This window comes from Halichoerus grypus, chromosome 9, assembly GCF_964656455.1.
Source record: "Halichoerus grypus chromosome 9, mHalGry1.hap1.1, whole genome shotgun sequence".
Taxonomy (NCBI): domain Eukaryota; kingdom Metazoa; phylum Chordata; class Mammalia; order Carnivora; family Phocidae; genus Halichoerus; species Halichoerus grypus.
The window spans coordinates 53,479,488-53,506,864 of record NC_135720.1 but is presented as its reverse complement, the minus strand read 5'-3'; the positions used below and the strand labels follow the sequence as shown (position 1 = coordinate 53,506,864).

The window sequence follows — 27,377 nt, the reverse complement described above, 5'->3', positions numbered from 1 at the left end:
ATATGCATGTATCACCTTATTGAACTAGAGCTCCTTGGTCTTATAAGACAGAGTTTCAAAAGCAAAGAAATGTGACTAAATTGGAAACATTGTTTTTTAAAAAACATGGATTCATGTTTCTTATGTGATCAGTTTTCTGTGTCAAGGTTAAGAGGTTCCTGTAATCCTTAGGAGCTAGTCATACCGGCTACCAGAGTGGGGAGGGAAATACTACCTCGGCTTCAGAGAGTTTACAGTGTAGACGCTCCAAGCATACAGGACTATTTCCCACTTGCTACACTGGAACTTGACAAGGAGTAAGGATACCTGGCTTCGAGTCTTGACTGACAAGAACCGTGGGACTCTAGAAGCTTCCTCTGTAGGGCTTTGCTTTAAAGCTCCAAGGTCCCTTCCTAAAATGCATTCTAAATACTTCCAATGCTTCCTGAGTAAGGATAGGGTTCTATAGGTTTATGAACTCTCAGTATAGACTAGGTAGGGGGAACTGCACTAGTCACTGGCCTTGTTAAACTGAATTTCACTTTCTCAGACTGTGGGAGAGTGATGCCACCTCGTGGACATGAGGGAGTAGGTGCAAGGGAAATACAAATCCCTCTCGGTTACACTTAATAGGGGACTTGGATTTTCCTCAGCTACAGCTGTTGAACCATTTGTTACCTGCTGACCTTGCCCCAAGATACATCAGACCAAGGGGCTTTCTTGTAACTTACCTCCTGGTGTCTGGGGAGGGAGGCGTTTTTTGGTAGAAGTCCTGTATTATTTCAGACCCCATACATTATGACAGCAATGGAAGCAGATTCCTCCTCGCTTTAAAAACATCAAAAGTTTGGGATGATCTCCATTCTCCCCAGAGGCAGAATTTCTCAAGGACTTTCTAGTCTTCATGATTCTAATTAAGATTATGGTATCTTAACATTCTTTTTGCATATATTACATCATAATCCTAAAGAGTGAAGCAAGACAACACTGTGATCCTAATACACCCCCAAATCTCAGTGGAGTAGAGTGTGTGTGTCTGTGGAGACAGTGGGATTTGCTGGTGGTGGTTACCTTTTTTCCCCACGACACACAGGCTCAGGGCACCTTGCTCTGGTATTCTATCCTACACCTAGATGTGTAGAGGCTCTAGATCATCAGTGAGGATAAACTGATTTCTTATAAATGCTTAAAAAAATAAGAACATTTAATTCTTCTTGGCTTGAGGATGCAGTAGGATTTCAATACCAGTCACACTGCCTCACATCTAGAGGAACAGATTTTTATTTCGATGGAGTCCCTATGATATAACCTTGGTGCAGAGGCTTATGCTAAGAAAGGATAAGGTATTTGAAACCGTTACTTATTCCACACTGAAAAAAAAAATCAGGTAACACTTTGATGCTTCTCCATCAAATGAAGAGGCCATGTTTTTTAGCACCCACATATCTAAATGTCTAGTAGGCACCCTTGGAAAATATTCTTACATTCTGGTGAAAGGGAGTTTAAATTATGCTAATTTTAAAAGTACAGTTAAACTCAGGATCAAGTGCTATCACTTTTTATATACCAAGTGCGTTCCCAGGAGTGGGCATGCTGCCCAGTCCACGTATCTGGGTGTCTTTCAAACCTCCCCTTTGCCCTAATACAGCCATTTGTCATTGTTCATGCAAAACCTGTTCCAGATGCCAACCCTTCCACTACTTTCAAGGCCTGGTATAGCAAATCCACGATCACTGAATATATTTCACCAGCACTCTGTTCCTTTTCCCTTCTCTAGATTCTTCCACCTCCCCACCCCTCACCTCCTAATTTCAGACACCTAAAGAGTGAGTGCTTCCTAGCTTTTAAGTCTTGAGTAGGAAAAGGAGCCCTGGGAGGTAGGACATCCTGTGTGGAGTTGTTGGTGCCCAGAGGATGGGATTTGAACACAACCAAGAGCTGATTCATCCTCTCAGCTCAGGCCTCTCCTCTCTGCTTTGTCTCCTACAGGCACATTTCCTTTTATTATTTTCCTTTTCTTTCTTTCAGGGGGAACACAGTATGACCAAAATCACATTATCCTCAACACCGTCAGCAAAGAGAAGTTAACACAAGTGTGGGAAGCCATGGTCCTGTAAACCTGAAGAATGCAAGAGGAATGCTCCTGGAGGTCTTCCAGCTGCTTAAAAACAAAAACGGACAGAGCGCCAAGGAAAGGGGACCTGCTTCTTCTGCAGGAGCTCTAGGTCCTCCCCTGAATGACCCTGCCGTGACCAGGACTATGGTCTCCTCTTTTCAAAAGACTATAATAGTTTTAAACCAACCATTTGTCCTTCTTTCATTTCCTGCCTTTCATTTCCTTTCGGTAGCTGCTTAACAGGTTGCCTCATTAGCAGCTTTTGGGTGTTTAAAAAAAAAAAAAGAGTTGTATCAAGATTGGACATTTTAAATTATTTCCAAAGTTAGATAGTGACAGGAGAGAACAGGAACAGACTTCGAGTAGACTTTGTGGGCCTACCAATGCCTTACGCTTACAGGGACGGACAAAAGCTCAAGTGTTAGCATCTGAGAAGAAATGTATCAGGCCAATAATTCTGGTTCTTCGGTTTTCTGGGATCATTAATTATGCTCTATAGTAAAGTGGTGAAAGGCTTATCGAATCATTTTAAGGAACCAAATAAAATACTATTTTGTTAGTATTGAACATTAGTAAGTGTACAGGATTTCACGTCCGCTAACACGAGCAGGATCTGGATGATTTTAACCCACTTGCGGGCTGCCCTGAAATGTCACGAACGAGTGTCGCTTAACGCTTTTGTTGCGGATGCCAGACCTAGTTTATCAGTCCATCCTCCCTCCTCTACAATTCGTTCTGAAGCAATGGCCTATGAGCCTTTGCTAAGCTCAGGCCTGTCGCCTCAGGTGCTGCCCTCCTAGCCGGCCGCACTGGCGCGAGGCCTGCGCGGGGCCGCCTCCGGTCTCCGCACCACGGCCCCCGTGGGCACACGGCCTCGGGCGGCAGCCATGAGACTCGGGGCAGGCAGTGGGCGCTGACCGGCAATTCTCCAGAGCGTGAAGGGAAGGAGGCCTGGAGCGATGCTTGTTCAAATCGTAGGACTCAGGAAGCCCTGAAATGCAGCGTTTCAGTGACAAAGGTTAAGAGTGTAACTGCTGACAACATACTGGCCCGCACGGGGCTACTCTTCAACCAGTGTCTGCTGCTAGAACTTCTCTGCATATGCTCGTCCTCATTTCATTATCCTTGTTAAGAGTGGTGCTGTCATCCCAGGAAGAACAACTCTTGTTTCCTTTTTATCTGTTGCAGTGTGTTTCCAATGCTAAAACGTGCTCTCCTCTCTGGAGTCTTGGGTAGGCAGTTGTGGTCAGGAGCTTAGCTTCAGTTTTAAAGTAACGTTTGCACATGTCCGACAGCTGCCAACAGGTCTGTCTGGTTCTGAGATGTACGGCTGGGACTTGAGGCCTTTGTGCAGATCACCAGTGGGTGGGGGTCAGACTTTCTGCAATCACCGGTGTTGAATTTCTCTCCTGAATAAACTTGTTTCTGGTTAACTGTACGGGTGAGAGCTGAGGGCGTCCCTGCCGTGGCCGTTACAAGACGTCACAGCGAGGCTGACGGATGAGGAAGAGGCAGGTTTCAGGGCTTTCCAGACTCAGTGGTGAAAGGGCCCCGCTCCACTTTCCAAGCGGGTGAGGGTAAGTGAGGTCCTCCCTCAAGAGTTCTGCCCCCTCACTGTACCACGTGGGAGCCCGCCAGGAAAAGAGCGGAGACTGTTCAGGCGGAAGTCAGAAGTGGCTGGGACTGACGAGAATAACGTTTTCTCTCTTCTGAATATTTGTACTGGTGAGACCAGCAATTCCAGAGAAGCCCTCATCTAACACATTACCAACCGAGTGTCTGACAGGAATGAGCCGAGTAGCACGTTCCTAAACAAGTCTACGTCCAAAGCTAAAAGCCAGTAGCTGAGGTGAGGTAATGAGGAAAACACCAGGAAAGAAACACTTACCTTGAGTGAAGGTCACAGACAAATTCAAAAGCTGCAGTGGGCTTATTGGTGAGATAACTAAGTGCAGGCATTTAAGGTCAGACACTGGAGAAGGGTTGCCATTTCCATGGAAAAGTCCTCAGAGAAGCATGCTTCGATTGCTGAAAGAGGCCTAGCCCTTATGCAAAATGTAAAGTTAGAAACTTTAGCATCCCCTTTCATTTTCTTGAGAGTCAACAACCAAATCAGCAGCCAGATTTTGTATGTGACCCTAAGGAGAGGTTGAGAACTGAGGGTGGTTAGGACCACAGCAGAGCAGAGGAAACCGTGCCCAGCTGGAATCATCCAGGAGCACTGTTTTCAAGGAGGTAGCTTGAAGGAAGCTCTTCACGCTGCCATCCAGCCACATGCCACAAGTTTTAGCAGCTCACAGGAATAGAGTCTGAGCTACTGGAACAAAAGAGGACACAATGGGAAAATCTGGCGTGAACAGCCTGAAGAAAGCTCTGCAGTCTCCCCTGTGCAATTTCTAGAGCAGGCCAAGCGCGGCCATTTCCATGGCCTGTCTTACTTGTGTGTCCCCTCGGCTTGGCCCAGAGGACCTCTCGGCAAACAGGAACACAGGGATGTCGCGCAGGGTACCAGACAGCACTGTGGGCGGGGTGACGTGCAGACGCGGGGGGGAGGGGGGCCCTATAAAATGAATCTGTGCTCAGTTCAAAAGACAAATTACTGGCAAAAAGGTGTCTGTTTTTCCACACTTGGATCATGGAATTTATCATCTAATCTGGAAAGCAACGGTTACAAAAACGTCCGGGCCGAGAGGCACTCACCAAATAAGACAGCCAACAATCACCACACAGTGTTTATTTAAATGACATTAATCACGGTCTTTCCTCTCGCATGTCCTCTTTCTACCTTCAGGAAGGCTTCTGGAACTTGAGAAAAAGGAAACGTTTTTTCAATAACTGGCTGAATCTGTAAAACACGAGAAGAAATTGACCGGTGAGGAGGAAAGATGCAGGTTTTCAAGGCGGATCCGTTCCCTCCAGGCCAGCCTCGGGGTTCTGTCGTGTGCACGGAGGGGAGGCGCTGACCGCCACCCCACGCCTCTGCCCCCCTCACTGCACGCCAGTGAGGCGGCCCAACCGACCAGCCGTGGCTCAAGTCTGTCTTCTGTGCTGGTCACGTCACTCTGCTGCGCACGGCCCTTCCACAGCTCCCAGGCCAGGCATTCCAAGGCCGCCACCATCCCAACCTCGGCCCTCATGCCGACGCTGCGCTTTACCGCAACGGCCTACTTACCACTGCCCGACCGTGCTGTGCGTGCCGCTCTGCCAACCACCACCCTTCCAGGCCAGCTCTCACGCGACCCTGCCTGAGCTCTCTCGGGCCCGCTAGGGACCTGGCTGGCCCTCTGCACGGACGGCCTGCTCCAGCGGCACACGTCTCAGCCACCCTGTCGCGTACGGTAAATACCAAAGGGCGCATCCCCGGGTTTTGCTGGTTGGACCTCTGTGCGCCTCCCCCCATAGGCAGTGGACAGACTAAGGACAGATTCTTTTTTAGAGTTTGAGTACCTGTGGTCCAGGCCGCCTCTTCTGGACTCCCCCCTCCCCCCAACACTCAGCACAACCTGAGCACAGGACGGGGAACTTAACAGAGGTCACTTGGGTGAAAACAAGATAACTGGGAAGCAAGAGTCTTACGTGGGCTCTCTGGGTTTCAGGAGAACTGTCCCAGGGTGAAGCTGTCCTGGGAGGGTTTGCTAACCAGCCGAGCAGCTGGTTAGAATTTAACAAGACAGCCACATCGGCCAGCTCACAGATGCTGGAATGCTGTGGTTCTTGTTCCTGCATCCTCAGTGCTGCCTTTTGAACGCAGGTCCCAGTTAGCAGCACCCTCTCTCCCGATGCAAAAATCCAACTGAACTCCTCCTTTTCAAAACTACAAGTGAACATCTAACTGTCCCCTGGGTATTTCAGTGGCCTGCCTCCTGCAGCTCCACGGACAGGGAGAAGTTGTCAGAAGGCCTAAGCCCATGCCTACATTTCACGACCCTTCTCATTTCACAAGAGACAGACACGTTCTTGCGGGGTTTGGAGGCCCCCCGATGTACCCTCCTCTTGTGTGAATTTCACAGCCCCATCACCAGAAGAGCGTCTCCGACTCCAAAAGTTCCCTTCTCCAGAGAGTTCAAAATTCTCTACCCACAAATCCCAGTAAGCTCCGAGGAAAAGTAACAGCCAGCACGCACTGTCCTATGTGCCAGGCCCTCTCCTGAGTGCTCGATATATTTCACCTCATTTCATCCCTGGGAGCAAGGTACTATTACTACTTCCATTGACAGAAAAGGAAATCAAGACCCCGAGTTAAAGAAGTCACCCAATTTCACACAATGGCTCAGTGGTAAGGAAGGACCCAGTCTGGTACCAGAGTGTGCTCTCCCCCCCTCCCCCCGAGCCTGTCAGGCTGCTCTCTACATCCAATCCCAAGATCTAAAGAGGAGGAAAGGTGGCCAAGGCTTGTAATGATTTCTCGCATTGTGCATCTCTGCTGGCCTGCCCTGTGCTGAGACCATAGCGGCTGAGGACCCAGTCTCTAGGCCCTGTGTCCAGGCCCCCAAGACAGCAGGTGAGGCCCCCACTCCCATCTGCACCTGCAGATGACATCACTGATTAGTAACCACGGTCCTCCCCCCACAACCCCCAGCAAGCTAAGCATGTCCTCGGAATCTTCTTCCACACTGCAGCCACTAGGAACAGATCTGAGCTGACTTGTCAAATGAAACCTATCTGCCTTCTCTGGTAAATAAAAATGGAATGCACTAAAGTTGTTTCCTGCATGTCCCACAGGAAACTTCCTGAACCCATCACTCTCTTGAAAGCCCCTGGGGCATTGTTTTTTGGATGCTAATTACCTAAAAAGGAATCACCTGAATGCATGCTTCAAAAAATGCAGAGTCCCCGGTCTCTGCTTAGAACCACCAAATCAGAATCTCTAGGGGCTGGGGTGGAGACCACGCATGTTCAGGAAGCCTTCCAGGTGGGTTTACTGCACACTCGCGGGGGAATCACTGCGGCTCTTGCCTTAATCTTAGGGTCCCTGACTTGTAGCAGACACATATTTGTTCATCCCACAAGGACTGACCAGCTGTCTGCCTTCTAAGTGCTGGGCATTGACCCCAGAGCAGATACACACCACAGGCCCCGGGGGAGGGGGCGGGTGGTAAATCAAGGAAAGAAAGGAGTCAATCACATCTACTTCTCACTGAGCTCTAACACGGGTAACGAAAGCACCCCAGCCCCGGTGTTACCAGAGGGTCAGGGAGGGGGAGCAGGGAAGCCACGGGCTCCGCTCGAAAACGAGCTGCCCAGGCTCGCCCAGCTCTGTCCACGCTAGAACTCTGACCGGAGCCACGGATCCCGAGCTGATGACACAGCCGGCCTGCGGTGACCGCACACTTTAATCTGGCTGGTCAGGCCTATTGTGGCGGATAACCCCAGAGGGCTGACTGGGCCAGAATGAGTCATTCAGCTCTTCCCAGAAGTGACAATGAAAAAAAAGGCTTTCGATTAACAAGCAGGCAGATGCCGCTGCTGGCTGAATAGGTGGCAGCAGATGGAGATTAACTGGATAATGAAGCCGAGCCTCACACGGGGCCTAGAATGCCTGTTTGTTACGGACCAAGAGAGCAGAGTAAAAATCCGGCGAGGGGAAAGAAAGGCTGCTCACAGTGAGGTGGGCACATTTATGTGATGACACTGCTCGAGTCCGGTGGCCACAGGGAGCCCCGGTATAAAGCAGGCGGGCTCCGCACGGCCCCGGCACTCGTTCCCGTCTGGGACCCAAGTCAGGCTCTCCTGGCGGCGCCTTACCTGCGTAGACAAAGGCTGTGTAACGCCAGGCCCCAGGACTTGGCGCCTGCTGCCCGACACCCCTCTTGTGAGGACACGGGGGCCACGGGCACGCGGCCTGAGGGAAGAGAAGCCCTCTGCGGGAGAGCTGACGGACGGAGGACGCCGTCCGTGCAGGCAGAACAGTAGGCAGAGAGGTTCTCCCGCACGGCCCCTGTGCCCAGCAAGGAGGACACAACGGCGAGCTTCACGGGGCCCGCCACCCCTGCGCGAGCCGCCCCCACGCCAGTGGCTGAGCGCTCGGTGCTCCGTGCAGGGTGAGAGCTGCTCGCAGAACAGCCGGAGCTCGGGCCGGGACTCCCGACCGCACTGCTGCGTGGCCGGGGGTGCAGTCTGGGACGGAAGCGTGGGTCACGGTCTGTCCCCCTCTTCCCTAGACCCTCTACCTCCGCCTCCACTGGGCACAGAAACTGCAGCTCCCAGAGGGTGAGGTGTGTGAAGGGAGATTAACAGATGACAAGACGCAAGGGAGACCTAAGGGCTCCTGGCAGAAGGCCAAGTCCACACACGTGTGCCGGGCACCAGGGACCCAGGGCCGGGGCGGCAGGGACGCAGCCGCGGCACTACCTCTGAGACGGGGGCAGTATTCCCAGGCACAAGGGGGCTTCGACCAAGGAGCTAGGAAGAAGACAAAGGGAAGAAGTGGGCTTTGCTTGGATTTGCTATTTCTGGAACTTTCTGGCCCCAGAAAATTCAAAGCTGGAAGAGGTGGTAAGAAGGGGTGGGGGAAAGGTAATGGAGGCTACACTCCAAGGGAGGAAATGCGCCCATTCTGGAAGGCATCCGGGACTTGTCCCTAAGCCCCCCTGAAAAAGGCACTCCTTCCAGCCAGAAGGTGAGAGGAGAAACTCGGCCTACCTTTCCCCACAGACCCAAGCAGCTGGCAAGATAGGCTCCTCTCGAAGCCCTAGGCCTTCCACCCCTGATCATTATTACATCCTTGCTGTGGAGGAAAAAAAGCCAGTTGCAAAGAAGGAGCTCAAAGTTTTAAAACGTAATTCATTGCTAAACGCAGGCCCCAGATCTCAAGAAGGGCCTGGGAAAACTGCCTGCCTCAGAACTCACTCGTTTCTCCAAAGCTGCAGAGTCCGGTATGTATGGTGACCTCTAGCTGCGTGTGGCCGTTTCCATTAATCAAAGGTAAACAAAATGGAAAATTCAGTCCCTCGGTTGGACTAGCCACATTTCAGGTGTTCGATTGCCATATGTGGCCACTGGCTACCATACTGGACAGTGTAGACAGAGAACACTTCAAGTACTGCACAAAGTTCTAGTGGACATCACTGCTCAGACAGTAACTCAGCGTGGCCAACCCATCTTTCCCCCTACTAGGCAAAGTTCATGGGCCCTCAGTAAATGTTTTAAATTAAATTCAAAAAAGTTACGTAGGAACTATTCTGATGCTGGCTAAAATAAAGAAACAAACTGAGGTCATCTCTATCATCGCTCAACCAAGAAGCTTGGCTGGTCACCTAGGATCTTAACACAGATCTGCGAACGTTAAGAACATGACATCAAAGGACTTTCATAATTACATAAAGAATATATGTGTACAGATAAACATACTTGAAAAGAGGAAAGGGTAGAAGGAAAAATCTCCCTCCCATACTTGAACCCCAGCCACCTAGTTCTCCTCTAGGACAACCAATATTTCAAGTTTTTTTCATCTTTTGAGATACTTTATGCATTGTGGGAGGCAGAAGAATGGCTCCCAGAGATGTCCACACTCTAATCCCCCAAACCTGCGAATATGGTAACTTACAGGGCAAAAAGGGCTTCACAGACGTGATTAAGTTCAGGATCTTGAGATGGGCAGGATTATCCGATGAGCCCAGTGTAATCACAAGAGTCATTAGAAGAGGGAGGCGGGACAGTTAGTTGGAGGGAGACAGGATGATGGCAGCTGAGGTCAAAGCGATTCAAGACTGAACCAAGAAATACAGGTAGTCTCTAGAAGCTGGGGAAGGCCAGGGAACAGGTTCTCCCCTACAGCCCGCCCCCAGAAGAAGCACAGGCCTGCTGACCCATTTTAGACTTCTGGCCTCCAGAACCAGAAGATACTAAGTTTGTGTGGTTTCAAGCCACATTTATGGCCATTTGTTACAGAACCAATAGGAAATGAATACATGCATATACAAGCAAATATGCACATGTATTTTCCCTCGAAGCATAGTCATTCTTATCAGTAGCTGACTATAGTCTAAAAAATCTGCCTTCCCACCTCCTCTCAGGCCTGAGAGACACTGAAAAATATAGGATGATTTTGTAGATAGACTTCAAATCCCACCTATCTAAATGTTTAGATGGCTATTTAAGCAAGCAGAAAACAATGAAGGTTGTATGTATTACTGCCTCAATCTTAAAGACAGAAATGGTGGTCGAAGGAACTAGCCTAGAGGTCAAGAGCCTTGAGCCCTTGATCATGTCACTTAATGTCATGGGGCCTCTGTCTCTCCAAGGAGACAGAAAGGCAGGATGGGGGTGCGGGGAGGTGAGTAAACTAGACATGTGCTATGTTTTCCGGTTTCTAATCTTTTGAGTATGCTAACCCAAAAGTTTGCTATATAGTATGAAAATAAGAAATTTTTATTGTGATTAGGGAAAAAAAAAAAGCAAAAATAACTGTAGGCATAAGGCACAGTTTCGGTAGCAGGCCGCTACACTCAGTGTGGTAATTACACGTCATCCTTTTCTATCACCCTACTGATACACAGAACATCTCCGGAATTCCCCAGAAACTGGTGACAGTGGTTGCGTCTGACAAGGACAAGCTCGGTGACTGAGGGCCAGGAGTCAAAGGAAAATTTCAGGAAATAACTTCAACTACCTTTTGGATTTTGAACCTTGTAAATATATTACGAATTCAAAAACTTAAAGTATTTCAGAAGAGTAGGTTCTTTTGGTTCATGGTTTCACACTTTCCAGAAATAACTACAGCTCCTCTATCAGATACCTGTTAGATTCACCAAGCACTCAGCCAAAGCTCAGAAGAATCTCAATGTCCTCGTCCAACTTAATAATCTCTACCAGCCACACACCAGAGAAGCAGATGTGCTGTTACCTGCTATAACTTCCCAGCGTGGACAGGCCCCCTCCCGCACCCACAAGGAGGCAGGACGAACATCAAGACAGCTGGCCTTATCACGGCACCCAATGTCACACAGCAACTTCCACAATCCCAGAGTCCTTCACTGTCAGAAAGGACTCCCGGGCCCAAATAACCCTGGTTAGGCCAAAAGAATATTTCCTCACTCACCCTCGTCTGAGGACACATCAAGGGCATCTTTATTTCTACCTTGTCCTCCTTTAGCCATTCTACCAGTTATCTGCCAAATTTAATAGTTACATATACACAAGTCTCTTCTCTTCTCTGTTGCATAAATAGTAATTTCCAGGCAGAGAAAGAGAGAGTCACAATATTTTGAATACAAAAGAGCAATGGTAAGCACGTGGACAGCCTAGAGCCGATACTGGGATCAGCACAACTGTACAGTATGCTTCTGGAGGGTGGGGACCTCTCTAATGACGGGGCTCCAATCACATGAAAGAGCACGTAAAACTATGGGCCACGTTATTTAACGAGAGTTCACTTCCTTCTTCCTGGAAATAAAATAAGCATCCTACGGCAGGTGAGAAGAACCCTATAAAGAGGCACTTACGGACAGTCACACTAAGGCTGAGACTGTCTACCCAGTACTCATTAAGACTTAGAAGTCTAAGAAAAGGCACGCAAACTTGAAGCCACAAAATTTGGGAAACGGTAGCAGGCCATTTTCTATCATATATTTCCATGGCTGTAATAGGATAAAAAAAAAACAAAACTAAAAAAAACTAAAACGCACAAAAAGCAGCCAGTAGGTCCTAAAGACATTCCTTCCCAAAATCAGAGTGGAAATATGAAATGTGCCGGCAAGGGGCAGGTGCCAGCACGAGAAAGCCCATCTCAAGGGGCTCTTTCCAAGTGGCCCAGCATGGATCATGCAGTGGCAAAGCTGGCCCTACTCCATCCCCTTTCCCTGCCCACCGTAAAATGACACTGATGAGACAACTTAAGCTAACGTCCCAGATCAGCCTCCAGAACTAAGGATGCAGCTGAATGATGGAGAGGGAAAAGCACAGGACTGGGAGTCAGGGAGCATGCATCCTGGTCCCACTAATGCAAACTTCAACATGTCCCTTTCTCTCTCTGAGCCTGTTTTCTTCTCTATAAAATGAAAATCATTTTATCTATGACCTCATGCAATCCTCTAGGGCATATAAGGGTCTCTACCCTATAATTTCATATAGTCTCTTAATAAAATCATAAATATCAGCAACAGAATAGGAATCTTCCTTCCAGGTTATTCTTCCAGAGACAGAATGTCAGGGCTGTTAAGACCATGTAAAAACCATAATAAAGAGTGGTCTGAAAGGCCTTTTGACACCCAAAAAGGGATGATCCAACTACAAGCAACAGTCCTTTCGCCATAGAGTCCTTGCAGGACGGACCTGAGCCATCAGAAACATCGACCAGTTGTCCCCACCAACGTCCCACCCACTAACCCTCTCAAACATACCATTATCTGCCCTCTAAGTGTGTTATACTAGCTGGGGAACAGGAGACCTGGGGACTGGAGTCCTGGCCCGGTCCTGTTAAGAGTTGAGAATCCACAGTATTTGTTCACCGGGCTAATCTGGCAATCTGCTTCCCTCCAGAGCAGCCTTGGACTCTAGATGCTCCAGAGCAGTTCTACTGTAAATTCACAAGTGTGTCCCGACCTTGGTGCAGAGATTACCTTTGCGGTGCTTTCTTTTCAGGATCATTACCAAAATATTAGCAGCCTAGCTGTAAATGCCAGCTCTGCTAGCCGTCTCAGTGTGTTTGAGAAAATCACATAACCTCTCTGGGCCTGCCCTTTGCCTATAGACTAAGAGGGCTGAACCAGATGGTGTCGGCTCTTTTTCAGATGTAGCAGTCTAGGTCTAGGACTCCCATGGAGACAGAACCAAACTACAGCACCTAAACTGGGCCATGGAAAGCAGCATGGGTACTGACCACACCTGCCCCCAGAGAGCTCCCACTGACTAGGCTTGGTGGGTGGGTGGCCAAGATTCCTGGGGATGCTCCAGCAATCCAAGGGGCTGCACGTACCTTTCCCTCATCCACCAGTTTCGCAATGTCATCTAGATACACACCACTGGCTATGAAAAAGGCCCAGCGATAATGGACTCCTTGCCAGAAATGCTAAAAAGAAGAAAAGAAAACACATCAAATATAGGAAAGGATAAAATCTCACTGAATACAAATTGAGGGGAAAGTATTTTCTGGACGATTAAGACAGACAAACCGATTTCCTATCCATTATGAATCAATGAGCTGTATGCCCAAGACCTCAGCACAGTGACCGGCAGAGAGCGGATGCTCCATAAATGTTTAATAAATTGATGAAGGAACAAAGATAGATCCACGTGAACTCAGGCTTTTTTACCAAATTGTGAATGACAAGCAAGTAAGTACAGGAAAGCTGTCCTTAAAATGATAGTCTAAATAGTCTTACACATTCAATTTCTTCCCTAGGAGAAATTAGAGGCTGAGCCCTCTAGGCTTTCTCTCCTAGGGTTTAAATGAAGCTCAGAGGCACCAGAGAAGAGTTTTTAAACCTAAAACAAGAATGCTTAGGGGGCAGTAAGGCACCAAAATATGATCTTAGACAAGAAATCCAATTACAGATTTTTTTTTTTTTTCTGGAATAGAGTCGCTTTAAGGGCAAAACAAAGTGTAAAGTTCCTTATGCATCATGGTTGGGTCTTCCCCCTACAGTTATAACAAGTCCCAAGCCATCAAATCTATTATGGGACAATACGTCCCCAGATAAAAATAAGCAAAAATCTTCTACCAAGAGGGTTCATGACCACTTTACTGCCATACCCACTTCCAGTTGTTAGTCTTTCTGTCAAAGGTAGGGTAGGCCACTGTCAAAAGAACAACTTAACTGACATTCTCTATGATACCTACCTCAATGACCTGCCCAACTAAACTTCATCAGATGGGAGCTATCCAGAGGTAGTATGGGATTAGCCAGTACCACGCGGCCTCCCTCCCTGCACCTTCCTGTCTCACAATCCCTCAGCATGCTTGTCAAGTGCATAAAGTGGTCAAGTGCAACGGAATTCCCCTGCTACTCTAGCTCAGGCACTTAAGAGCTGTGTTATTTAGGTCAAGCTACCTCTTTCAGCCATTTTCCTGGCCTAAAGAATGGCGACACCACTACCCTGCTGACAGGCTTATTGGAAGGATTAAATGAGAAAGAATGCAAAGTGCCTGATAACACAGAAAGTATCATCCGTATAAATATTTATATTTATTATTCAATAGATACTTATCTAGTGCTGAAGGCAAACTTAAATACTGAGGAAAGGTTGGGGCAATACCAAACGGGAGTTTCAGACGAAACCACGCCGCTGTCTGGGCAGAGCTCTGCAATGGTGGTATGAGGAACGGCTTACTGGTTTGGATGAGTGACCCTGCAATTTCTTATCTAACCTGGAACAAGTCTGGGAGTTAGAGGAGTCATCATTAATAATTATGCTGCGACCACAGGTGCAAACAGAGCCCATCTCACCCTAGAATAGTGTGAGGAGGTTGAGGGCCCTCAGCCCACAGGGTAGCAACGCAGAGCCTGGGCTGGTGTAAGTCTCCAGGTGATTTGCTCTTGGCCCAGAACAGCCTCACCATCTCTTCAAACACGAACAATTTTCTACGGGTGTCACAGCAAGAAAGAGGTTGGGGAGCACTGCTCTGGGCAAATGAAGTTAAAAAACAAAAGGAAAAAAAAAAGTACCATCTGAAGGCACTGAGGCGTCCCAGGCTGCCGGCAGGCCCGTTTAATTACAATCACAAAAGACCTGTCCGTGTACTTCTCCCTAAGGCCCAGCCTCAGACAATTAAAACATTCTGGTAACTGTTTAGGGTTTTAAAGAAAAGAACAGCAATGGTCAAAAATGCCATGTCTGTAATTCTTTACAGCATGTTGCCCTGTAAAGTGAAACTTTTTGGTCGGCAACAGCAGAATTTTTATATTCTGCTCTAAGGGGCCTGTGTATTTTTTCCAGGCCATTACAGGACAAAGTAAACCAAAGCAGGCAGGAGTCTGGAGCATTACAATGAGGCTTTAACTGTGCACATTCTCAGAAAGACATCAGAAACTACTTAAAAGGTTTTCACATGAGATTACCACTATCCTCTTTCAAGTAGGAGGAAAGAGAAGATGCCTGTTTTACTCTCAGAGGACAACTCAGAAGGTTAACTTGTAAGAGGTCTCACTGAAGTACAAACTGTGAAATCGTAAAGAAAAGTTAAATTTATGTTTTGAAGCACTTGGAAAGCCTGGGTTTTCTGAAAAGAGAAAGAAGAGACAAAGGACAGCTAAGATTCCTTTCTCCACACCGAAGTGCCCTGTGGACACCGTTTCCGGTTGCCGCCTGAATCAGATGAAAATGAAGAACCTCGAGTACAGGGCCTGGTTTGTTCACCTCTAGTAACATACACACTTCCTAAGAGTGGAGCAGTGGTCTCCACTGTCACCGCCCTCTAAGTATGTAGTTAGTTCATGGAATTCAAGAGGCCAAAGTCCTAAATTTCACCCTCAAAAAGGTCCCAAAGAGAATTTCTAGAAGAAGCAGCAGCTAATCACTGAGCCGTTCATTCCATATGTACGGGTCAGTGTTGGTCAGCTTGGCATAATGACTCACAACCTTTTTACTCACTGAGGAAACTTTTACTGTCTTTTGCCTGAATCTGAAGTATTTTGTCTAATTAAAAAAATAGACTTTATCTCCTTTTTTTTGGCCTATCACCTATACCATTTCAACATTAATACAGATTTCAAGCCAGTGATCTGAGTTACCAAGAGTGGATAACATGAAATGATCTAAGCCTGTCCCCACCGTGAGGACAACAGGCTCCGGTGTTAGGCAGGTAGAGAGCGACGCTCAGGCTCCGCCGTCAGCCCCGCGACCACGGCTGTTGTGCGCTCGTCCTCAAGGCCCACCACACGCTGCCTTTGTTCAGCTGAGTGATGTAGCTCCTTACGGCTCTGGTAACAGTGGCCCCAGGTAGCAGAGTCAGGCAGACTAAGTCTCAGAAACACCCAGAATGCCATCAACAGCTAGAGTATCTGACTCACATGGGATGCGCAGTGTTAGGACAAGTTGATATAATTCTAGAAAAAGCATGATGGTTCTATTTGCCTCTGTGGTCTTACTAAAGTAAGAACACAATTCCCTTCAGGTTTTCGAAATTCAAAAAAATGCCCATGGACCTCTACAGGTCTGAAGGCCCTGGTCTAGAAATCACTGGCATATCCCAATGCGGCTACCATGAAAACAACCAGCTCTATCCTGTCTTAATAAAGCCTCCGCCCTCACATACAAGAGCCTGTATGTGTTAAGGCTGGTGAAACAGAGAGAAGACCATCAGGTATAGGCAAGAAGGAAGATGGAATCAAGAAAGGTAATTGCTAATAATAAAGCTGAATATTTAATAAGTTTTATGTACTAGGCATTGTAACCAAATTCTTTATGTGGATTATCTCATTTAATCCTTACAACACGCAGTAAGGAAGATACCCTATTAGTTTCATCTTAGAGGTCAAGACACTGGGGCTTAGTGACATTAAGTAACTTGCAAGTTATACGGCTATTAAGCGGAGACCAGAATTGGAGTCTGGTCGGTGTGTGAGGGCAGAGTCCGTACTGCAGCCACTGCGCCATGCTGCGTCCAAGACGAAAGAGCCTGGCTAGGTGGGAACCCAGTTCCAGAAGCAGGAGGCACCTGCTTTCTCTCACCACCAACACCTCCCCCCTACCTTCAATGCCTTAGAGCCCACGGTGACTCCTGTCTGCAGCATGCCGTCCGCGACGCCCAGTCGGTCCATGTTCAGGAGAAAAGGGGTCACCAAAGTCACATATGTGGCTCCTGACCATTTCTTGAGAAAATTTAGAGCCCATGTTTCAGTGGATCCACCAACATTATCAAGAATGAAATCAAACCTGGAGAGAGAAAAAAAAGTCAAATCAAAACATCCTTGTCCGTCTTTACATAAGGTTCCAATCCCCCTTCCTTCCCATCGACAGTCAGCGATGGGGTTTATTTCAACAACCGCTCACTAGCCACGCGGCACCGTGCCATCCAGCAGAGGGGTGCTTGCTTTGACCAAGGGCAACAGGGCACTCCCACTCATGCACTCTGGCTTTTCTCCAAAATAGGTCAAATGTGACTCATTTTTTTGGTCATAAAATCATATCATTTTTCCAAGACTTTAAGAATGACTGAAACAAGTGGTTCTCAACCGAGGGCAATTTTGGTCCCCAGGGGACATATTAGGCAATGTCTAGAGACATTTTTAGTTGTCACAATTGGGGGAGGTGTTGGGAAGGAACTACTGGCACCTGGAGGCCAGGGATGATGTTTATACACAGAATGCACAGAACAGCCCCTCACAACAAAAAATTATCCAGTCCAAAATGTCCATATCGTTCAGAAACCAAGCTTGCCAAGGTTGAGACACCCTGACCTCAGCTTTATGGAAAACTGCAAAGCTTTCTTTTAGTCAAAGTATTCTTTAGTGCACTTGAATACTTGAAAGAAAAGTATAAAAGCTTTTCACCCATACAATGATTTGCTTTTATTCCCTCCATAACCAGAACTGCTTATAGAAGCATCCTCTTCATCTGGAATTTACTCCTACTTTTTGGCTTCACACAGCATCAGGACAATGTACAGAGAAATCAACAATCTGCTCTCAGTCTTCAATTCTGCTCTAACATGCCCTCAAAACCCAGTCCTATGAACTGAGGAACTAAGACACACAACTCCTTAAATCCAATCTAAACCTGCTGTAATCACTGCATTCCACTTACAGGGGATAAAACCCAAGAACGCTTTTAAATATTTTTGTAAACAAATATCTATTTAGAAAATGCATGCTTAGGGAGCCTGGGTGACTCAGTCGGTTGGCTCAGGTCATGATCCCAGGGTCCTGGGATGGAGCCCTGAGTTGGGCTCTCTGCTCAGCGGAAAGCCTGCGTCTCCCTCTGCCCCTCCCCCCACCCCCCTGCTTGTGCGCATGTGCTCTCTCTCAAATGGAAAGGAAAGGAAAAAGGAGAGTGGGGGGGGAGGGAGGAGAGGGGAGAGGAAAGGAAGAAAGAAAGAAAATGTGTGCTTATCAGTTAAGCAAGTTAATAAATGAATTCTGTTTTGGTAAATCCTTTTTCCCTTCTAAATTCATCAAACATCAGAACTTCTAAAATCAGCTTTGGCCAAATTTGTGGATCTTGAGCCTGCGTTTCATGGAACCAAACTGCAGAAGGACAAATAAAAACTGAAGGAAAGGAGAATGACCTTACTGGATGACTACTCTTCTCATTAGAAAAGAACAGAAAATTATTTTTATCAGTTTAAGTTTCTATTTCATTCCCAAGTTTTGAATAAACAAACAAGATGATACTTAACTGAAATAAAACTTACAGGCGGCTTGGTATTCTAGAACAGGCACGGCCTGAAAGAGAAGACAGGCTGTAGACTCAGCTCTTCCACTAATGCTTAAGTGGCCTGACCTTGAGCATGCAAAAACTCCTGAGTCCTCTGCCCCTTACTTTCTCAACGATAACATGACCAAGTTGGACCGAAGGATTTCAAAGCCCCTTCTTGCTGTAATATTCTAAGATTCAAATCGAAAAAGCTGCTATTGGAAAGGAGAAGTAAATGTATTCTTGGTGGATTCAGAGGCCAAACTCCAGGCAAAGGTTACAAAGATCAACTGTAACTGAAGTGGTCAAAAATAAATAAATAAAAGTAACAGCCTGGCATCTGCAAGCTAGAGAGATTACCCTACCAGAAAAGAGTGAGCAAAAGCAGCAAGACCACGGACCACAGCAAGAGAGGCAGAGGGGCAAACTGTAGCATACTTCTGGGGGCCAGCCTGAGTAGGTTTCAGCTTTCCATCAGTCAGGGTCTCTGTTCTCTGGTGACAAATTCCAGACATGCATAAAACTTAAGGTAGATAGAGAGGAATGGGTTGGCCTCGGCCTCAGTCTCATGCTGCTATTCCTAGAAGCAGCAGAAGACAGGAGATGAACTGAAACTCCACTATCTAGAAGCCAGCTGTCACAGGCCCAGAAAGATGGGGTCCTGATGCACAGGCAGGAAGTAGCTGACGACATTTCTGCAAGGGACAATGGGATTCCTCAATCCCTTCGGGTTCCTGCCACGGGGGTTTTATATTTGCTGTTATCTCGACCTGAACAAGTGCTCTTCTCCTAGATTCCCTCAATCATGCATCAAACAAATTTTTATCGAGCACCTACCATATGTTACTACACTGTTCCAGGTGGAGGGATACAGCCGGGAACCAAAAGAAAAAAAAAATCCTATTCTCCTGGCTTGCTCTGTAAACCTTCTGCTTCAGTGCCCCAGAGGCCTTCTTAAACCAGCCCCCCCTTTTAAAGATTTTATTTATTTGTGTGTGTGTGTGTGTGTGTGTATGTGAGAGAGAGAGAGGCAGGCAGAGGTAGAGGGAGAAGCAGGCTCCCCGCTGAGCAGGGAGCCCGATGCGGGGCTTGATCCCAGGACCCTGGGATCATGACCTGAGCCAAAGGCAGACACTTAACTGATTGAGGCACCCAGGCGTCCCTTAAACCCCCCTTTTTAAAACATCCTCCCCCCCATTTTTTTTCCTCTTTTCCCTATATCAGTGTTCTTGAGAGCACTTATCACTGACACACCCCTGACTAGAATGGAAGCCCCATGGAAGGAGCGGGGCTGGGGGGGTGGGGTCTGTCTTGTTCAGCACCATACCTGCAGGGCATGTTTGTAACCCTGCCTGGCAGGGCAGGTGCTGCAGAGTTGGAGGAATAGGGCTTTGCAACCCCTTGGGGCTGCTCTGTCACACCGGTGTCGGGAGTGGGTACTACTGGCTAAGAAAGGCTACGTAGTGTCCAACGGGGGCTCCCTTCTGTTTTCTTTTGTTTGTTTAAACCCATGAAAATACAATCGACCCATTCACAGGTTCTAACTGCACAAGACCAGTTATACACAGATTTTTTTTCAATACACACAACACATATTGTAAATATATTTTCTCTTCCTTATGATTCTCTTAGTAACATTTTCTTTTCTCTAGTTTATTCTAAAAATGCAGTATATAATATATATAACACACAAAATATGTGTTAATGGACTGATTATGTTATTGGTAAGGCTTCTGGTCAACAGTAGGCTATTTAGTAATTAAGTGTTGGGAAAGTCAAAAGTCATACGCAGATTTTCGCCTACATGGTGGTCAGTGCCCCTAACCCCTACGCTGTTCAGGGGTCGAGTGTATACTTCTACTCAAAGTGGGCAAGAATAACTGACTTCTGAAAATGAACAGAAAAAGGGAAAAACCTTTGAAAAAGCAGCAAAACATCTTTCCAAACACTCCTCAGTTGTGTTCTCAGCTGCAGTTCTGCCTTGGCTAGATGAAGACCAGATTAATAAGCACGCTATTTCTGCCCAAAGCGCAGTCAGGAGCAACAGAGTCTGAATGAATCACTGAGTCTGCTCCTGTTTGGTACATTAAACCAAACCACAGCCTGGCACTCAGATTCACTGAGAACATCCACAGCGCTCTGATTACCAATATTTCTACTGACTTTGTTTCTCTGATGCCCTTGTTAAGCCCAAACACTGAAAGCATGTTTAGTGCTAATCAAGTATTTTCATGCACTGCTCTATTTGTTCCTGTGGTGACAGATGCCACCAAATAGACCACACCTTCCAATTTTGTCTTCAGACCTCTTACAAATCAAGTTAACTTAAAAATTAACAAAAGACCATGTAAGCAAAATATTTTCCTCAGTACATACCACATCATGTCACTGTGCTGGATGAACATCTGGAATTCAAACAGAAACCACCCCAAATGACTCTTTATGGGGTATTTTTATAGTCTTTTTTAAGATTCCAACGTGATTACAAAGTCACCAAACCATTCAGACCTGCACGATCAATTGTCCTTGTTCCCACCTCCCAACGTGAACAATGTCCTAATACATACGGTTTTAAAGATTTCAACTGCTCTTCCACATTTCCAGATTTGTAATCAATTACATCATCTGCCCCAAGCTTCCTTACAAGTTCACTGGCATCCTGAGAGCAAACTGCTGTCACATTAGCACCCCATGCTTTCATTACCTGTCCAAAAAAAAAAAGAGGGGGAAAGTAGAAAAACCCACTGCGTGTTTTAAAAATAGTTGGCACCCATGTGTACATTTTTCAGACTCCTCTCGAGAGAACTCCAAGTGCTTCGTCTTAACAAGAACTGCAGGAAGCCACCTGTCAGAGACCTAGTAAAAATGATTAAACTTTGATTCACCAAGAATAAAAATAGGAGGTCTTTTAAGTCTCTCTTTACACGATAGGCTCCTCTTCTAGCCCTTCACTTTCTTATAATTTATTTGTGGAAGAATCCGGGCCTTGTGACCAGCACAGTCTCCCAGAGTCTGGGATTTCTGACTGCACACTCAGGGGGCAATTCTACAGGCTTCTTTGTCCAGTGATTTCTGTTTCAATCTCCTTACCAGACTATGGATAGTGTGTAGCAAAATCGCAGGAGGCACATGTTGTCTGGTCATTGTTCTTAAGATCTTAGCAGCTGTTTTAATGGCGGTTGCAAAACAGTGATATTCTAATTCTTTTTTTCATTTGTAGTTGAAATACTTTTATAAAGAAACACTTTTCCTCATATATTATTTTGCTTATTCAGGTGCACAATTCATATAGGAAAGGCAAGACGAGTAACTGTTTCCCCTTTACCAGTTTATAAAATAAATTGGTTCCCTATCATTTTCCAAAAGTGACTTTTTTTAGGTTTTTACTTGTCAGAGAGAGAGACAGACAGAGAGAGAGAGAGAGAGAGAGAGAGAGCACATTCATGAGTAGGGGGAGGGACATCGGGAGAAACGGACTCCACGCTGAGCAAAGAGCCCAATGCAGGACTCGATCCCAGGATACTGGGATCATGACCTGAGCCAAAGGCAGATGCTTAACTGACTGAGCCACCCAGGCGTCCCCAAAAGTGACCATTTTTTAAAAAAATATATAGGAACTCATGGATTTAAATGTACTTGAAGGTTTTTAATCCATTGTATTACTATTATTGAAGCTCAAATTGTCACAGCTTTGAGAGTTTCTTCAAGTTGGCTCCTAAGTCTCCTTGATACGACTCAAGTAGTCTTTTGAGGTTTTCTTGCTACTTAATATGTTCTAGGCTCATTCTTGTACATTTTGTGCCCTAGATCTAGAATCTGCCATTTCTCCAAGAAGTCCCACATTCTTTTAGTGAGCAATTATCTATCAAGAGATAGCTTTACATACACAAAGTATCTCTTGAGTTCATATTGATACTTCCAATTCGAATTTAAGACTACGAAGCTTTTACTTAACTTCTTTCCTGCTATCTCTGTATCTCCTTCCTTCCACACCTAAAATCCTGGCTGTCAGACACAGGGGGTGACAGAATTAAAATATGCTACAAATATCCATCTGTTTTATTGTATATAATACACAGAATAGCCTCTGAATAATACTAACACTATTAGTATTAATACTACAGAGCTGATTAATGAAAGCATTAGAATTTTAACTATGCTCTCCCAGTTTTCCCCCGCTTTTAATAAATAGTTGTGCTGTATTTACCTTGTCAGAGGATATGGCTGTTACACAATGTACTCTCTTTCTAAGCCCTTGGTTTTAGTTCTACAGATAAATTGACACTTAACATTTACCATCAGCCCTTAATGTGATGTCTCTCAGTCATTTTGGTTGTCAGAAGCTCATACTCTAGTACATTTCTCAGGAAAGGATAAGAACATATTCCCCGAGTTCTTACAAGTTATTAACAGTTCATACGTGACCTTATACATGAAGGCCAGTTTTGCTGTATATAAAATTAGTATAGTCTTAGTATATTCTTGCTGGAGTGTCTTAAATATGTTACTCCATTTTCCCCCCTGGCCTTAAAGCACTGCTGTCAAAAAGTCTGATGTTAATCTAATTTTACTTCTAAGTCACACAATTTTTTTTTAAGTGTCCCAAGGATTTTTTTTCTTTTTTTCAAGTAGGCTCCATGCCCAGTGTGGAGCCCAACATGGGGCTCCATCTCACGACCCTGAGATCAAAACCTGAGCTGAGATCACTCAACCGACTGAGCCACCCAGGAGCCCCTTTTTCTTTTTCTTTGAAAGCCGGTAATTTTACTAACTAGGGTTTTCCTTGATATTGCTCAATCTAGGTCCATGTTCTTAGATAAGCACTGTGGTCATCTAATATGTAGTTTCAAATCTTTTAATTTCAAGAAAATAGGGAATTTTCTTGAATTACAGATTTTAGTATTTGTTCTGTTCCCTTGTTTTGGTTTTCCTCTTCAGAGCCTCTTACTACCTATATATCAATCTTCTTTCCTGACTTCAATATTTGGCATTTCCTCTTGAATCTGTTTTTCTTGGTTTCTTTTGTAATTTAAAATTTTTCCTATTTATACATTCTACTACTATCTAGGGCAGCATTATGTGTTCTGTTTATTTGCTATTGAATTCCTTCTAGTTTAGTCTTCATTGATAAATAATTTTTGTTTACTTTAACATATTTTTGAGTATTCCCAATTCAGTTTTATTTTGTTTTGTTTTTCATGTCTTGTATACTTTTACTTTTTTAAACTTACTTTGAAATTGTAGGTACATTTGGGGATGCCTGGCTGGCACAGTCAGTAAAGCATGTGACTCTTAGTCTCAGGGTTGTGAGTTCAAAACCCATACTGGGTTAAAAAAAATTAGAAATTGTAAGTTACATTTGATCTGTCTTAGTGGGCATGTTTTCTGATGTGTTATCGTCTGTAGATATGTTATTCTACTCTTTATTCTCATAATAACTTTGTATGAGATCTAACCTTGATACTTTTCTATTACTATTTTTATTTTATTAAAATGTTTTTGTTAAAATATAACCCACAGATAAGTGCATGGAATATAAACGTATTACAAAGCAAACAGTATTATAAGCATCACTCTAGATTAAAAACTACAACATGCGCCATATTCCTGGGCATCCTTACTTTCCCCTTCCCAATCAAAGCTCCCTCACTCCTTTAGAAGTAACACCACCATCCGGACTATTACATGACCCTTTTTGCCACCACCCCACTCCTTTGAAAAAATAAAATAAAATAAATAAAAGGTTTACTCTCTAGGTAGGCATCCTTAAACACTATTCTTTAGTTTCACCTGTTCTTGAATGTCATTAAATGGAATCATACAGTCTGACTTCTTTCACTAACATTCTGCCCATGACATTCATGTACCTTATTGTGTGCAACTAGTTTGTTTTCATGACTATATAATATTACAGCATAAGAATATACCACAATTTACTTGTCCATTTCATTGCTGACGAACATTTGAGTTGTTTCCACTGGTAGATGATATCTCTAATCTGGTACATATCTTTTGGCAAACATGCATGTTAACTGTGCAAATAATTATAGGGTATATTCATAAAAGTGGAACTGTTGGGTTGCCACAGGGCAATTCATATTCAGATTTAGTAGATGGTACCAAATGATTTCTCCAAGTGCTTGTACCAATTTACACTCTAACCAACAGGATATGGTATTTTTCTTTTCCTCCCACCCTCCCTCCTTCTTTTCTTTTCCACTTAGTCATTCACTAACCTACATTTGCTCAGTATCTGGACTAGGCCCTGGGTGTCTTAGTCTGGGCCGCGCTAACAAAATACCAGACTGGGTAGCTTATAAACAGAAATCTGTTTCTCACAGTTCTAGAGGCTGGAAATCTGAGATCAAGGCATCAGCATGGTCACATTCTGTTGACAGCCCTCTTCCTGATTCGTAGCCAGTGCTGTGTCCTCAATATGGTGGAAAGGCTATGGAGCTCTGTTGGACCTCTTTTATAAGGGCATTAATATCATTCATGAGGGCAGAGCCCTCATGAGCTAATCATCTCCCAAAGGCCCTCCTCCCTAATATCACCACATTGGGCATTAGGACTTCAACACAGGAATTTAGGAGGGATACAAACATTTAGACCATAGCAGTATCAAATGATGAACTGAAAAGACATCAAGGTGTGTGTGCATCCCCTAGGAGTCCTCTCCCCTTTCCCCTAATTTAGTTAGCAGGTAGATGGAAAACTCCAGCACTATCTGGGTCCTCAAAGGATCCAAGATGGGGTCTGGATGGGAGATCATAGCACCCAAAGTCTCCCTCCTGGAAAGTGATGCGGCAGAGCCTCTGAGTCTGCTCACTAGGCCCATACTGCAGAAAGGGCCTCTCCCTGCATATTGAGGAGGCTTAATCAAGCCCCCTCCCCCAGAAGTCAGTTAAAAAACATTCAACCATAATGGGAACCACCACTAGTGCCATCCCGTTTCTGGAAGCTAAGGGCACTGTTTTGTTTTCTTGTTTGAGGTAAAATTCATATAAAAACTTAAAATTCAACATTTCATCAATTTTAAAGTGTACAATTCATTATGTACATCACAATGTTGTGCAACCACCACCACCGTCTAATTCTAGAACATTTTCCTCACCTCAAAAATAAACCCCATGCCCATTAAGCAGTCATTCCCCCTTTCTTTCTCCCCCAGCTCCTGGCAATCACCAATCTGCTTTCCAACTCTATGGATTTGCTTCTTCCGGACAGGATATAAATGGAATCGTTCAAGATGTGACCTTTGTGTCTGGATTCTTTCGCTTAGCATAATGTTTTGAAGGTTTCTCAATGTTGTATCACGCACCAGAACTTCATTCTTTTTCATGGCTGAATAAGATTTCACTAATGCATAAACCACATTTTGTTCATTCATCAGTTGACAGACATTAGGATTGCTTGCACTCTTCGGCTACCAGGAATATGAATACTGCTATGAACATCTGTGTACCAGTTTTTTTTGTTTTTTTTTTTAAAGATTTTATTTATTTATTTGAGAGAGAGAGCACATGAGAGGGGGGAGGGTCAGAGGGAGGAGCAGACTCCCTGCAGAGCAGGGAGCCCGATGCGGGACTCGATCCCGGGACTCCAGGATCATGACCTGAGCCGAAGGCAGTCGCTTAACCAACTGAGCCACCCAGGCGCCCATGTGTACCAGTTTTTGTCTGAACATGTTTTCATTCTCTCAGGTATATACCTATGAATGAACGGAATTGCCCAGTCATATGGTAATCCTATGTTTAGCATTTTCAGGAACTGCCAGACTGTTTTCCACAGCAGCTGCAGCATTTTACATTCCCACTCGTGTGGACAAGGGTTTCAGTTTCTCTACATCCTGGTCAACATTGTTATTTTCCATTTTCTTTCTTTTTGCTTTTTTTTAATAGCCATCCTAGTAGGTGTGAATTGACATCTCACTAAGGTTTTGATTTGCATTTTTCTAATGACTAATGATGCTGAATATCTTTCTGTGGGCTTATTGGCCATTTGTACATTTTCTCTGAAAAAAAGTCTATTCAAGTCCTTTGCTAAATTTTTAATGCGGTTGTCTTTTGTTGAGTTGTAAGAATTCTTACATATTCTGGATGTTATACCCTTATTAGAGAAATGATTTGCAAAGATTTGCTCCCTGTGTGTCATCTTTTTCCTTCCTTGATGGTGTCTTTTGATGATGCACAAAAGTTTTTAATTTTGATGAAGTCCAATTTATCTTTTTTTTTTTTACTTCTGTTGCTTGTGCTTTTGATGTCATACCTAAAAATATGTTGCCAAATCCAAGGTCATGAAGATTTACTCATGTTTTCTTCTAGAAGTTTGATAGTTTTAGCTCTTATATTTAGGTCTTTGACCCAGGTTTAGTTTTCACATATAATGTGAGGTAGGGATCCAATGTCCAACTAGATATGGATATCTAGTTGTTTCAGCACCATTAATTAAATTAAAAAGACTACTCTTTTCCATATTTAATGGTCTTGCCATCCTAGTCAAAAAAAAATCAACTGGCCATAGATGTATGGTTTTATTTCTGGATGCTCAATTCTATTTCATTGATCTATATGTTTATCTTTATGCCAGTACCACAATGTTTTGATTACTGTAGTTTTGTATTATGTTTTAAGATCGAGAAATATGCATCCTCCAACTTTGTTCTTTTTAAAGACTGTCAACTGGGGGTCTCCTGCAATTCCATACGCATTTTAGGATCAGCTTGTTCATTTATGCAAAAAAGGCAATTGTCATTTTGATAGGATTGCACTGAATCTGTAGATCACACTGGGGGAATAGTGCCATCTTTACCGTATTTTGGCCACTGCATTTCTATATACATTTTAGAATCAGCTTATTCATTTCTACCAAATTGCCATCTACCCACACTGTCCCCAGCCTTCCTCCCTAAAAGCTTTGCTACATTTGCTATAGAGGATATCCACAAACTAACTCATATATTAAACCACTGGAAAGTTTAATGCTTCCT

The 27,377-nt window shown here is 45.0% G+C and overlaps 2 protein-coding genes across 3 annotated transcripts in view; one reads left to right on the top strand and one right to left on the bottom strand.

The window, feature by feature from the left end:
- CRYBG1 (crystallin beta-gamma domain containing 1) overlaps positions 1 to 2,662 on the top strand; it is a 191,667-nt gene extending 189,005 nt beyond the window's left edge. Inside the window, exon 22 of the mRNA XM_036109651.2 lies at positions 2,008 to 2,662. Coding sequence (XP_035965544.1) covers positions 2,008 to 2,096 — 89 coding nt within the window. The 3' untranslated portion in view covers positions 2,097 to 2,662. The remainder of the gene's footprint in view (positions 1 to 2,007) is intronic.
- Positions 2,663 to 4,813: 2,151 nt separating this feature from the next.
- RTN4IP1 (reticulon 4 interacting protein 1) overlaps positions 4,814 to 27,377 on the bottom strand; it is a 43,498-nt gene continuing 20,934 nt past the window's right edge. The window contains exons 6-9 of one of the 2 annotated variants that reach the window (XM_036109659.2): positions 20,956 to 21,092; positions 16,726 to 16,909; positions 13,011 to 13,103; positions 4,814 to 4,940 (exon numbers count right to left, since the gene is read on the bottom strand). In XM_036109659.2, the coding sequence (XP_035965552.1) occupies positions 4,833 to 4,940; positions 13,011 to 13,103; positions 16,726 to 16,909; positions 20,956 to 21,092 (522 nt within the window). In that variant the 3' untranslated portion in view covers positions 4,814 to 4,832. The remainder of the gene's footprint in view (positions 4,941 to 13,010; positions 13,104 to 16,725; positions 16,910 to 20,955; positions 21,093 to 27,377) is intronic. The other variant, XM_078054927.1, reaches the window with a different exon arrangement.